This window comes from Synchiropus splendidus, chromosome 14, assembly GCF_027744825.2.
Source record: "Synchiropus splendidus isolate RoL2022-P1 chromosome 14, RoL_Sspl_1.0, whole genome shotgun sequence".
Lineage (NCBI taxonomy): Eukaryota > Metazoa > Chordata > Actinopteri > Syngnathiformes > Callionymidae > Synchiropus > Synchiropus splendidus.
In genome coordinates, this window is record NC_071347.1 from 22,937,572 (window position 1) to 22,951,526 (window position 13,955).

The 13,955-nt window shown below is 50.7% G+C and overlaps 2 protein-coding genes across 2 annotated transcripts; both read right to left on the reverse strand.

Annotated features, from left to right (window-relative positions):
* Positions 1–4,202: 4,202 nt before the first annotated feature.
* slc10a3 (solute carrier family 10 member 3) lies at positions 4,203–6,624 on the reverse strand. The gene has a single exon (XM_053886250.1). The coding sequence runs from the start codon at positions 6,171–6,173 to the stop codon at positions 4,776–4,778; it is 1,398 nt and encodes a 465-aa protein (XP_053742225.1). The 5' UTR covers positions 6,174–6,624; the 3' UTR covers positions 4,203–4,775.
* A 2,158-nt stretch (positions 6,625–8,782) lies between these two features.
* On the reverse strand, positions 8,783–13,452 carry chmp1a (charged multivesicular body protein 1A). Its single transcript, XM_053886251.1, has 7 exons — positions 13,311–13,452; positions 11,549–11,568; positions 11,384–11,461; positions 10,175–10,321; positions 9,974–10,102; positions 9,718–9,914; positions 8,783–9,600 (listed from the first exon to the last, which is right to left on the reverse strand). Exons 1-7 carry the CDS (start codon positions 13,315–13,317, stop codon positions 9,579–9,581), a joined length of 600 nt encoding a protein of 199 aa, XP_053742226.1. The 5' UTR covers positions 13,318–13,452; the 3' UTR covers positions 8,783–9,578.
* Positions 13,453–13,955: the final 503 nt, after the last annotated feature.

The following is a 13,955-nucleotide window of genomic DNA, read 5'->3' on the forward strand; positions in this document are numbered from 1 at the left end:
AGAACATGGCTGGGAGGCAGAAATATCCAGTTACGGCTCATGATCTTGTTTTGTTTGGGGTGGAGGTCAGAGTGATGCACCGCGGCGGGAACAAGCTGTTGTCAGTGAAAACAGGAAGAGCACGTCACAAGTGGTTGGTTGGTGAGTGTAACCAGGTCGACGGGGAGCGGAACCAAACCCCAGAGACGTGACGATGTCGGGAGCAAGAACCCGAGTCTGAGTGAGGTGGAGGAGAGCGTCACCAACGCATGAGGGCGGACGTGTTCAAGCGGCGCCACTTTATCTCGCAGATCATGGCCTTGATTTTCAGGTTCATCTGGTTGTGTCAGTCTTGAAACTCGCTCGGGTTTCTGGCTGGTTTTCTGGAAGATTCCTTGATGTTGCATGTAGCAGGGGGGTGAGGGAGGCGCATGACTCACTGGCCGAGAGCCCCACGGTGGACGGGTCGACCCAAATCACGACTGCACGAACCCGTCACTTAACATTTCAACCTCTGCCCTACATCACAGCACACCCTGAGGTCACATGGTTTCCAGGCCTGTCTTGCTTTTGAGGCACTGGAACCACCGTGTCTCCCTGGCTCCACGACATTTCCACTCTCAGGATGACCCTGAAGCTCCGCCCCTTGGCTCAGGTGACCCTCTCCACCGCTGGAAGTGATCAGGTCAACTAGTCATGTCTGAGCTGCAGCAGAGCTGCTGAAGGTCGCACCACAGAGCCTGAGCTGCTGCTGTGATCCTGGAGTCTGGGTCACGTGCTTTGTCCAGGCGGGAAGATGAGTCGGACCGGAGCGAGCTGGAACCCAAACGTTTCCCTTGGGGAGGGGAGGTGAGGGAGGGGGGTGTCTCAGGAAGTGGTGTCTTTTCTTGGTGCAGAGTGGCATCTGCTCCATGTTCTGTTTCATTTCCACCACAGTCTTCAGACCCTGCTGCTCTTCAGAGACCAGTTTCATGTGCTGCCGCCTCCTTCTGCCCTGAGACATTTTTGATCAGAGGCATGGGGCGTCAGCCATCTTTGTAGTCCTTTTCTCATACAACTTTATCTCATGTGAACATCTGAAGTTTTAATTCTGACGTGAAGCTACTCACGTGAGAAGAGAACGACCATCACTGGTCGCAGCCAAACTGAGGATGACCGGCAGCTCTGCGTGAGGGGACTGGGAGGAGGCCCCGGGGCAGAACCGGGTCTGGAGAGAAGGTCTCGCTCAGCTGAGCCCCTCAGTGAAGAGCAGGAGGAGGGTTCTGCAGCGGGAAGCGTGAGGCGGCACATCCCCGTCTGCAACCTGAGCTGGCTGAGCAGAAGCTCTTTCTAACAAGATGGCGCTCCACTGACTCCCTCGGCTCCATCTTTCCCGGTGGCCAGAAGTGGAAAAGCATCTCTCAGGCACGGGTGAAAGGAACTCATGAAAACTTAATGTGATGTGTCCTCATGCATTTTTAAGAGGCAGCTTTCTTCCCATTGTGCTGCTGATGTGCGGACGGAGGTCTGAACAACAGGGCTGTGGCTCTGCAGGCGGGTCCACTCTCAGGCTCAGGATGGTGCAGGATGGCGGCCATGACTCACCAGCAGCAGCAGCGGGTTTTAATCACGAGCAGACCAGGGTTGTGTGCAGACGTCAGCAGCCCAGAGCAGCAGCTCACGCGGGGCAGCGCCCGGGGCCCGGAGGCTCCACAGCTGCGCCACATTCCTGAGCGGTGCCGGTCCTACGCAGCAGGTCTGGACTCTCCCTGCTGAGAGCAACACCAGGGCTTCACACGAGCCGCGGCGCCGACAGGAAACAGGCGGTTCTGCTGGCCGCTCGTAACAAGGCAGGGTTGAGCCCACACGAGAGACATGCAGAAGACCTGGAAGAGCTGTGTGGTTCACACTGTTTCTCCAGGGTCACGACACCTCCGCGAGCCCCGTGAACCCACCCAGATCCCTTAGACTGACGAAAGTCGTTTCTTATTGAGATGAACTTGATGAAGCGTGTCCTGCCGCCGCACTTTCACTTTTCGACTGGGGTCAAAGGTCCAACTCTGATCTTTCTCTGTGAACCTGGAGATATGAGCAGTAAACATGTTTCGCCACCGCAGCCATTAGCACAATGTTTCCGGAAAAGTCTCGGCATGTTTTGGAAACGGGTGACGACCTTTGTTCCAGTGAAAAGGTTCAGAGCTTGATAAAGCAGGACTTTGTCCCTGGGTGGAATGTTTTACCAGCCAGTGCTGGACTTTCTTCCTACAAACAAACGGAGATCCATCGGGTTTTGGTTGAGACTCTCGCCAAACGTCCCTCTGACAGACTCACTTCTCTTCTTCACCGTCGAATATTTCCCTCCACCTGTGAACCTGAAGGTTCAGTCCTTCAGGAGGAAATCAGAGTGCATACAGACTAGAAAGCTCAGCAGATACACGTCAGCACGAGGAGACCCTGAAGAGAGGTCAGTCCTGTGTAACAGACTTGTTTGAGTGAGCGACTTCAACACGTCAGTGACGCCGACATTCTTCTTCTCCATCGTCTGGGTGTGAAGTGAAACCCAACAGTCAGAATCAACACGACATGAAGCTCCAGAGTCCAAAGGAGAGACACAAACCCTCAACCTTCCAGTAACTCCAGCATGTTCTCCAAAATGTTTTGATGTTTTGTATCCTAAACACTTCAGCAACATCCGTGTGTCCAAGCGAAACACTCGAACCCAACTGTGTCCCCTGAAGGCATCAACACGAGTTTCAACCCAATGCAACTCCATCTTTCTCCATTTCGAATCATGAAAACGTTTTTTGAATAAAAATAAACCTTTGCTGTGTATTTGTAGCTTTATGAAGGAGGTGAGCCAGTTCAGCTCCTGAGTTCATGAAGAGTCACAGAGGTCAGGATGCTTCCACAACTATTGACTTATATCTACTTTTTTGGAAAAAAACACTTTTTAAAAATCAGAATCAGTTGTCAGATTTGGAATTGGGTGTCAAACATGTTCATTTCAGTTGCACTTAATCCATTCAAAATAGAATTTATTCTGAGCCTAAATATACATTCAAACTTTTACATGATTTGCGTCCGTTAAAATACATATATTCAACCGAAACTTTATTTTACTGCTCTTAGATTTGATCGTTTGTGTGTCGTAGTAAAATCAGTCCGGACGGACCAGTTCCTGAACACATCGCTTCTCTGTGGTGGAACCAGTTCACCATGGGACACTGATCACATGACCCGTCAGAAGCAGCGCCTCTTGGCTTCACCAGACACACCACAAGGAGGGAAAACTAGGTCTCTGTCATCTGCCTGAAAGTCTGTGTTGTTCATCGGCAGACGACGTCACTGAGCCACAGGAACACGCTGCATTCATCTGCTGGGAAGGTCCCTGAATGCATCATCTATTCCTGATGATCCAGTGTGACAAACGCTGAGTAATGACTTGAGTATAATTGTGCTTTTGAAGCTCACAAATGTAGCAAGTTAGAGCAGATAAACAGGGGAATGTTCACTCTGTTTTCCTCCCATGACATGCAGAGGCCCAACAAAGACAAGTGTCGTGTTTGTTCTCTTCAGTTCCAAACTAAATCCGGAGTTTGTGAGATGTAAACAAACGCTCAGACCGCCGAGATGATCGTGATCAACTGTTTTTATTATTTTTTTCATCATTTCTGGCCAGTTATATTCAAGTACACGGATCCAGGAATCACAATCAGTAGCAAGTACTTTCAACAAGTTGCCCTCGGAACCAGACCCCCCTCCGGCTAAGACACATGGACCAGTTTGTAAACATGGCACGAGTCAATCTTTGATTTGGGATTACAAAAAGTAATCTGGTAGAAAAATAACTTTTTATAGGTCTTTTCTCTGCTGCAGGATATTTACAGTCGGCAACTCACAGTCGACGTTAGAAAAAGACAACACAGAAAAAGGTCTCAGACAGGAAAAGCTACGGCGGCGCGCTACAGACGTCGACACCTTTAAACCGAGGGATCTGAGGGTCCGACTCAGCGCACGAGAAAACCACGTCCAGACCAGTCAGACGGGCCACGAAATCAAGTGGGCTTTTTCAAACACAAAAAAATGTACAGTCACAAAGTGCTGTAATTTAACGTGAAGCAAAAATAAAAAAAATAGAATTTTTCATTTGGGGAAAAAAATATAAAAGCAAAAATGTAAAAATAAATTAAAAATAAATCATAATTGAGAATCACTTGGCAGTTTTAAAATTTGTAGATGATGTGGTAATACAAAAAACATTTTTATTCATTTAAAAAGAAGCTATATTGTTTGTTGTTGTTAAAATTTCAATCAACAGAAAACACATGAAAGGATTGTTGTAAGGTTGTTGTACGAGGTTTTAGCTTGAAGAAAATGTTGCTTCAAATGAGAAATGAAGGGCAAAAACAAAAAAAAATATATAAAAAAATACATTTTAGTTCAAAATGTGCAGCTTGAAAGAACTGACAGGAAAAAGAGGAAAAACAATCTGTTGCCCGTCGATTCTAGGTGTTTTGGTCATGACGTCTACGAGTGAATCGACTTGAGATAAGGAAAAGCTCCCTGAGCTAGCCTGCGCTAGCTAACGCCTAGCATGATACGGGATTGGAGAGGCGACGGAGCGTAGCAGTTAGCACGTGGTTCAAGGCGTTTTGTGACTCCGAACTGCCAGTCTGACCCTCCTGCACTGGGACTAGCGTCGACGTCTCTACCCCGCCGCCGTTAAAGGCCTTTGGTTTACATGAAAAACTATGAAAAGTCGGCGAAAAAGCTGGTCGCTGCCGATGGTTAGAAAATTAGAAAACCGGCGGCTACAATCAGGCGTCGCTCCTGGGGCCGGCCGCCGACCCGCAGAACCTCCTGTGGGCGAAGTAGGCCAGCACGATGAGCAGCATCTCCGAGGTGCTGCTGAGCGCCACCAGGAAAGGAGCCTGAGACGCGAAGTCGGCCTCGGCCCGGCGGAACGACAGCTGCATGACGGCCAGGGCCAGCAGGCTGTTCTGGACGCCCACCTCGATGCTGACCGTCTTGCTCTGCGGCGCGGCCAGCCCCGCCAGCCGGGCCAGCAGCGCCCCCACCAGGAGGCCCAGCAAAGGCACCGTGAGCCCGGCCGCCACGATCTGCGGCTGCACGTGGGCCAGGATGGACGCCCCCATCTGGTAGGCCATGAAGATGCCGCCCACGATCAGCACGAAGCTGAAGGGCCGGATGAGGGCCAGCAGGACCCGGGTCAGGGCGGGAAGCCGGATCTTGACCAGCATGCCCAGGGAGATGGGGATGGCGATGAAGAGCAGGGTGCCCAGGATCTTGACGAAGGGCACGTGCAGGGCGGCGTGGACGCCCAGGAGCCGGCCGTACAGCGCCGACGACAGAGGCATGGCCGCCGCCGCCACCACGGTGGAGACCAGGGTCATGGAGATGGCCAGGGTCACGTCCCCGCCCAGCAGCAGGCTGTACAGGTAGCCGCCGCCGCCGCCCGGCGCCGAGCAGGTGATGACCAGGCCCAGCGCCAGAGCTTTGGGCAGCCCGGCCAGGCGGGCCACCAGGAAGGCGTACAGGGGCATCACCACGAACTGGGCCAACACCCCCAGCAGCAGGGGCACCGGGCTCCTCACCAGCCCCCGCAGAACCTCCACCTCCACCTTGCACCCGAAGGCACACTTGTTGACAAAGATGAGCGGCAGCAGGGCGAACAGCAGCGGGTTCTCTGAGAAGTGCGACAGGCCGCCCGACTGCACGAGCCGGGTGGCCGGGTCATCGACGTGCGGCGCCACCTTGATGGAGTAGTCTCTGCTCTCCTCGATCAGAACCGGCGAAGAGTCCCGGTCCAGGTCCAGCAGCTGGATCTCCAACGGAGCCCGACCCGGGAAGCCCGAGCGGATGCTGATGACGTAGCTGCGGGCCGCTCCGGCGTGGCCGCCGCTGTCCGTCACGTTGAGGATGGAGAGAACCTCCGGGTCCAGCGAGCGCACGTTCACCGTCTGCTTCCAGCTCTGGCGGCCCCGCCGGCTCCCGGAGCTCCGGTACCGGCTGGAGATGACGATCACGCCGTTGGTGTTCTCCGGGAACTCGAACTCCCGCGAGGTTCCGTCTCCGATCGTGATGAAGCTGCCGCTGGTTCGGTTGCCGCCGTCGACTGTCTCATTTCCGGTGGTCCACGCCCGCTCCGCTCCGCCGGCGAGCAGGAAGAGACACAAGCTGAGGACGGTCCTCATGGTGGCGGAGGAGGAGCAGCAGCCTCCGCGCTCCTCTCACACCGCGCGCCTCATTGCGAGCCCCGGTGTCGAACCTCCGCCGCCGCCTCCACTCGTCTGCTTCTCATTTTCTCCGCCGCGGCTTTATACCGGAACCCGAACATTACCCCGCCCTGTTCCGTCTAGCAGCGGCCCGGCGCGCTCACGCAGCCCAGCCGGTCTCGCGCCTCTTCACTCGGCTGTAAAACGTCCAGGTCCTCGGTCTTTATTGTTCCTCCGGATCACGAACAGTGAAAACATCGTCTGATCCGCGGTCCAGTTTCTGTCGATTCGACGGTGACGCGGCGCTCGCTTCCGTTCTAGGCGTTTCAAAGTAAAATGTTGTCGGCGAGTTGGTGGTCTACTTAAAAATATGTATTATATTTTCATTAACCAACGTTGGAAATATCAAATGGGGAAAATATTATTTTATTAAGAGCCTGCAAACTCACGCATTAAATTGTCTAAATAGACAATTATTATTCATTAGGTCTGTCATTATCACCACTTTTTGTTTCATTTATTTCATCATCATTACATCATTGTGTTTAATGTTTGGAAAACTTGACTAGGCTCTGTACCCAATTTTAAAGACAAAACATGCATTATTTTAGTCTTTTTTTTTTTCTTAAAATGCCTGCGTTCAAGAAAAACATTTGCTGTCACATCATGTGTTTTTACTATTTATTCTGGTCAGAGGATCCACTTCTTTTTGGTGGAAGAAACTAGTCAGTCTTAAAGCCCCAATAGAGCTTTGTTATAGAGTGGTCCCTGAGTCTTTACAGATGTATTGTGTAAACAAGATGGAAGGAGTCTTAGTTCCACGACTCCTTGTTGCGGAGCCATTTGAAAATGGTTTCTGAAAACCCCCAAATCATCAAGGTACCACTTCAGGGATGTACGCTTTCAACCAAACAAAATTAGAAGACGAAGTTCTACTTTCATCTTCAACGGCTAGTGTGACTTGCACCGGTGGCTGAAGCTCAGTCATGAGGACTCTCTCTCAGCAGTGAAGGTGCGCTTCTCTCACCTGTGGCCACCAGCTTCGCGGTGACTGAACCTCCGCTCCTGGCTCTGGTCAGAGTGTCTGCTGGACGACCGACCAAGAGGAGATGTCTCTCAGACGCCTCAGCTAAAAGCTGGATGGACGTAACTCATCCTTCCATCTTCTGCTTCAAAGTCGTGGGGGCAGCGAACAAAATAAAGAGGTCCACCAACCTCGTCATAACATAATCCATCGTGAAACAACGCTCAGATACTTCCACTGTCAACACCACCCACGTTTCAAAACTACGTTTCATAACCTGCTTTTATTTTGAAAGCCGACACCCTCAGCATCCCGCCGTGCGTCGTCGCTAGTGTCACCTGTCTTGACACCGCGCCGCTAATCCAGCGCGGCCTCGTCTTCGCAGCCAATCGGTGCGCAGAACCGTCGGCGGAGGAAACACCGTGATTTGTATTCGCCTCAGTGGAGGGGTGAGGAGGGGAGGGGGGCTGAGGGATTACCCATCACGCTCTCGTCCACGGGGCTGGATTTAATTCAATCATCTCCCCGAGATTATTTCCTGCGTGTGACGTGTCAGCGGTGGATTATTGACGTCCCATTCTCATGTCTGCCTTCCGGAAGACACGGCGGCGTGATGAGATTATCGACTCTAATCCCAGTTAAAAATAACTCCTTTGGTTTCATACGGGAACAATGGGGATTTTCACCGTTCATCACACCCAGACGTCACCCCGGTCCACACCCGCCGGGTTTCCGTTCCAGCATCAGCCAGGTTAACACGGAGCACCTGAACGCACCATTGAAGGGAGACGCGGTCTATTTTTAGAAGCGCGCTGCTGCAGGTCACTGATTTATTTAAGGACTGTGTCTTCCGCGTGTGTGTTGTGGGGGTCAGCGGGGTCGTCGGTGGGACCACCGCGGCGGCTGGAGAGAACGCCGTCACGTACGCGCGGTCATCAAGGTGATGTCACCGTGCGTGAGTGGCGTGTCCTCCTTCTGTCGCTGCAACTCAGTCCAGAACATCGCGCAGAGACGAGGCAGGAAGGTCATCTGGGGTCACCTGACTGACAACCACCTCCTGGTCCACGCAGCGGTCCGCCCACATGGAGGGAATGGAAGGTTCCTGAAGCTTTAACCTACGGATGTGGAATGTTTCTAAACACTTGCATGCAGCCATCTGAGGGCCTCAGTCAGGTGTTCCAGGTCGACTGAGAAACACCTCTCCAGCATGTCATGGGTCTGCCCCTGGGTCTCCTCAACTCTCCTCTGAGTCTCTCCTGGATGCCTGAGCTCCTCTCTCAGAGAGTCCAGAGAGGAACTGTGTCACTCTGAAGCTGGTGACCTCAGGTGAGGAGAAAGTGCAGAGCTTGGCCTTCTGGCTCACCACGGCAGAGGCTTCCATGATCCGAATATCCTCTGTACAAATGTGAGACACTGAAACAGGAAGCGGTCTGAGGAGGGGTGGGGTGGGGCAAGTGGAGAGTGAAAAGAGCTGAGCCAGAAATCATTCTGTTGTAACCGTAGCTCCCGATGACATTTTCATTTTCTAACCCAACTGTGTGGCGTGAAGGACTGGAGATGGGAGGCGCAGCAGGCAGTCTTTATTCTCATAAGTTAAACATACAAAAGGAAGAGCCCAGCCATGATTCCAGAGCCGAGGGCTGGCAGAGGGGACCGCAGACCTGGCTGCTTCTCACATGCTTCGAACCTATTCACCGCACCACGGTTCTCCTCCAGGATGAGGTGATCTTGGAGGACAGGGACTGAGCCTGTGACCCTGTAGGTCCTGACTGCTCTCCAGGCACTGGTGAGGGAGGGGCCCCCCTCAAATAAGGCGATACAACGAAAACAACTAGGACGTGCTGCTGCTTCATGTGACCAGTGTGACCAACGGCGATGTCCTGACCGTGTGACGCCTTCAGACGCGTCACTGTACAACACGCCGCGCGGCGTCCACTGGTCAACAGCCTTTGATGGTTTAAACAACAAAGAGAATCTTCTCAATAACAAACACCTCGGGAGGAAGAGCTGAAAAAGCTCTGCCACCTTGTGAAGCACAAACACACCTGCGACAGTGAAGTTCAGAATAAGGATTGTAAAATGTGTTTTTGTACAGAGTACACAGGTCTGGTGTGTTTGGAGGACGGGAACTGAAAAAGCAGGAGAGAAGGAGAGAAAGAAGAGGTGTGGAGTCAGTGAGGGGTCAGATCGATGGAGGAGGGATCGGGTGATGCTTCTGGCCCCGGAGTGTGTGTGTATTTATAGAGCAGGGCCTGGTAATCAATAGGCTCATTAAGTCCTCCCTGTACAACAGTCCAATACTAGAGCGCACACACACACACACACTCACTCACACTCAGCTGAAGAGCCGCCGCTCCGCCTCAGTTCCGCAGCATCGCCAACCTGCAAGACACGCTTCAGTCAGTGGCACTTCTCTGGACGAGATGTTCAGCTCGTGTGGTGTCAGCAGGAGGACGCTGGTGTGTGTGTGTGTGTGTGCGTGCGCGGAGTCCCGCCCACCTTCTGGACAGCTGATCCTCCTTGTCCTGAGCCCGGGAGCTCTCTCCCTCCTCCACCGTTGTGGACCTGGCAGGCAGCTGGTTGAGCTGGTCGATCACCTCCAGGCCGTTCTCCTCAGCTATCTGCTGGATCAAGTTGTCCACCTGCTCCATCGGTGTGGTCATGGCCATGGCCGAGCCCATGGAGTCCTCCATCACCTGAGGGGCGTGGACAGTTAGTGAGGTCCCACAGGTCACCCAGGTGGTGTCAAACTTACGGAGGTGTGGACGTCCAGGTTCTGCACTTGACTTTCAAACTTGTCCATGACGGCTGAAACCTTCTGCAGGTCCATGGAGCCGAGGGCCTTGTCCAGGGCTTTGGTCACCTGACCCATGCTCTTGGTGACCTAGCAGGGAGGGTCGAAACATCTCAGTCTGGGAAGTCCAAAAGTGCATGAGGGTGAGGAGGCGCGACTCACGCCCTTCATGGTGACGGCCGTCTGCACTTTGGAAGCCACTGCGTCCACCCTGGAGGCCATGCGCAGCCAGTTCAGGCCTTCGTTCTTTTTCCGAATGGCGTTCTCGGCGTAGACTCGAGCGCACTCCACATTCTTCTGCTGCAGAGCCTGAAGGAGAGTTCAAACACTGGGTGACCATCAGGCCCATCAGGAAGAGCTGACTGAGAATACAGGGGGATCCTTCTCTCTAAAGTCAATCTAACACCAAATGGAAAACTACTGATGCTGGCATTCCAAGCTTTTTCCATCCTCTAATGAGGAACACCAAGGTGTTCCCCAGCCAGAGAGGAGCGGTCAGCTGGGCACCAGGTCACATGAACAAACACCTTTCCTGTGCTTACTCAACAAATATATATATACTGTACATACGTATCTACTTCATAGCACCAGATCAACTTCTTATTCCGTACATAAACCTTCATCTCCCACAAACACAGAGAAAGAAGTGTCGATACTTAGGATCCTCAGGAAAAAAAGGAAACTTTCTTCATCGATTTTACAATAACATGGTAGGATTTTTTTGTAATATTGAATTCTCATCGGAGCAATGTGTTTATTCTGTCAGCATTCTAAGAAATATCTAGCATTAAATGCTGAAGCTTGAGACCAAATAATGTTTTGCCTAAGCATTAAGCCTCTCTATAACCACTGAACTGTGAGTGCTGCTTCCTTATTTTCAGCTGCATAAATACAGTACATGACATGCAACAAAGGAGCGATAAGAGGAGAGGAAGTCAAAAGAACAAAAAAGGAAGCTAGACAACGGAAGATGAAGACCACTTCGTTGAACTTAAGAGCGCGAGGAGATAAGCCTCAGACGTTTGGTTTTTATCACGACACCATCGCTGCTCTGGTTGGTCTGGCTCACTGTCGCCATCTGCAGATGAAAGATAGGACGCCACCAGGAATGTGTGGTGGCCTATGCTGCCCCCTGCTGGCTGATGGGCAGCATTGCCTGTGTCTGGTATAAAGATGTTATGGAATGGTGTGTCGGCATATGGAGTCTTTCAACTCTGATAACTCTGTAAGAATCTAAGATTTGCAAACGCCACGAGAATGACGCGTTAGATCGGTTCAATAACCTTCAAGTTGTTGAGGATAACGTCTAACTAACTGGTGATATGGAACCACAAACTCTCTGCAGGACGACGAACTTCTCCCCAAACTCACCTTCTTCACTTTAGCCGACTCCTTTTCTGACTCCTTCTCCGCCTTCTTGGCCAGTCGCTCCAGCTGCTTGGACGTGAACTGGCACCAGAGAACAACATTTGGTCGACCAATCACAGCAGTTTAATATGCACATTAAATGATAGTTTGATGAAAGCAGAAACATACCTTGAGCTGGAAAAGTGTGTCTGTTCAGAGACACAGAGAGAGAAATACAGGTTACAAGCGATGGCGACTGAAGAAGAGTATTATTTAAAAACCTTGTAATAAATAATAACAGGGAAGAGGTGGATAGAAATGAGTATGTATACTCTTGAGTACACGCCGCACACTTTACATTAACTAGAGATTTGAGTTTGAGGATGGAGGTGATGTGTGTAAAACTATATCGAAAATGAAGTGTAAATTGTGAGAGAACACGTATCAGCTGGACAGTCTCAGCTGCACTACACATCATGGTGTGTGGCGATGACATTATTAGAAAGTAAAACTCGCTGTCAAAGACTAACTCCAGTGTGATGGTTAAGTCACACTTTCCCCAAAAGCAGTTGTCGCTAACAACTTTCTTGGATAGAACACAAGGAGAGTTAGGAAATAGGTTTTGCTTCTGCAGCAAAACGGCCAGGCAACACGAACAGTTCAATTTTAAATTACACGAAATCATCGGGACCCCGCTGCCTGCCATCCAGGATATAGCAGATAGTCGCTGCTTATCCAGGGTGCAAAGGATCATCTCGGACTCTACTCATCCCAACTATGCACTGTTCTCCCTCCTGCCATCCAGCAGACGGTTCCGTAGCATCCAGGAACAGATTCAGGAACAGTTTTGTTCCTGGTGCTGTCAGGTTGCTGAACGTTGGACAATAGCTGCAGTACATACATACATATATATATATATATATATATATATATATATATATATATATTATTGTTATTGTTTTGTTTTTTTGGTATTTATCTGATATTTATTTATTTTGGACATATAGTTTTTGTTTTTGGAAACCTGGAGGCCTCAGACCGAAATTTCGTTGCCATAATACAGTGATATGTTTTTGTGCAATGACAATAAAGAAAGTCTAAGTCTAACAAAAAGAACATGTTCAACACCATGACTCCTGACTCATCACATCCCTGGTGTCCTAGCAACCTCCTGTCATGAATAAACACAAACCTGTGCTGGCATTTCAGTCTTGCTAGAATCTATTACTGGTCGTTTTCTCACAAATCACGCAAGAATCCGACCTTTTATTCTCAGGCCTCCACTTGTTTTTATACACTGGATGGCGAGCGCGGCGTGGACGGGAGGAAATAAGTCACAACCCCGATTTATGGACGGAGGACACGCTTGGAATAGGCGCGTCTCGTCTACTTTACATAACAGACGGACATCAAACACACATACAATAACTTTGCGGGTGAATCCCAGCCTCAAAACGCACCGGAAAAGCCACCGGCTTAAAGCTTCTGCGGGCCTTTCTATGAACTGAAGACAGAGTGGGTTTGACGATGACGTCACGAGAGTACGACAGGGACAGCCACAGAACAGAACTCAGAATGTTTCGCACCTGACACGATGCTGACGCGTTGTTTTATCAGCTAACCGCATGAACGGTCACGAGCACAACAACTTACTTCACTGCTAAGATGTGAGCCATGAGTTCGTTTGAAGACAGCTCGACTGCATGTTGACAGGAACATTTCCGACATGACCATCGTTAGACTAGACGAAGCTCGGCGGCGAATATCGGACGTAAAAGCAAAACGTGACAATAAACATCCGACCGATACGAGGACAAATGAGCAGATTAGAATTCACTAGGCAAACCGGAAAAACCACTCACCAAAGCTAACAGGCTAACACTAGCGCCCCGACAGATACAGCGGAGCCTCGCGCTTTAGCACGTTTCTCAGGCGATGACAAGACACCTACCTTCCATTTTGTAGTGTTTTCGAGCCGCTGCGAGCGCGATTTAGTGCGTGTTTGGCGCCTGAGCTGACTCGCCCCGAATTGTTTTGGTTGAGGTGATTTCCGGGTTTGCCGCATCAGGGGTCACGTGACAGACATTTTCTTCTCGAGGTAAGGCGAGAAACGCCTGCGCGTGACACTGCCACCTACAGGACAGAGAGCGGAAACCGCACGAAGCTTTAAATGGTCTTGCGCCTCCGTATCTAGCGGAGCTTCTAACCCCCTGCGTTCCTCCGCGGTCCTTGAGGTCAGCTGACCAGCTCCTCCTTCAGGTACCTAAAACCAGGCGGAAGATGAGAGGGCCCCCGCCTATGGAATGCCCTCCCTCCCCATGTGAGGCAGGCACCATCACTGTCCACTTTTAAAACACTTCTTAAAACACACTTTTACTCCTTGGCTTTTATATAACCACACAGCTGATCTTCTTTTTAGTCATTTTTTTCTTTTCGTCTATCCGCCCTGTTTTAACTTTATGTATGTGTTGTCTTTAATGTCTGTTTTATCCTGATTTTACTGCTGTACAGCACTTAGTGACAATCTTGCATTGCTTTTAAAGTGCTTTATAATCAAAATTGGTATGGTATGGTAAGATTTTAACCTCTTCTCCGT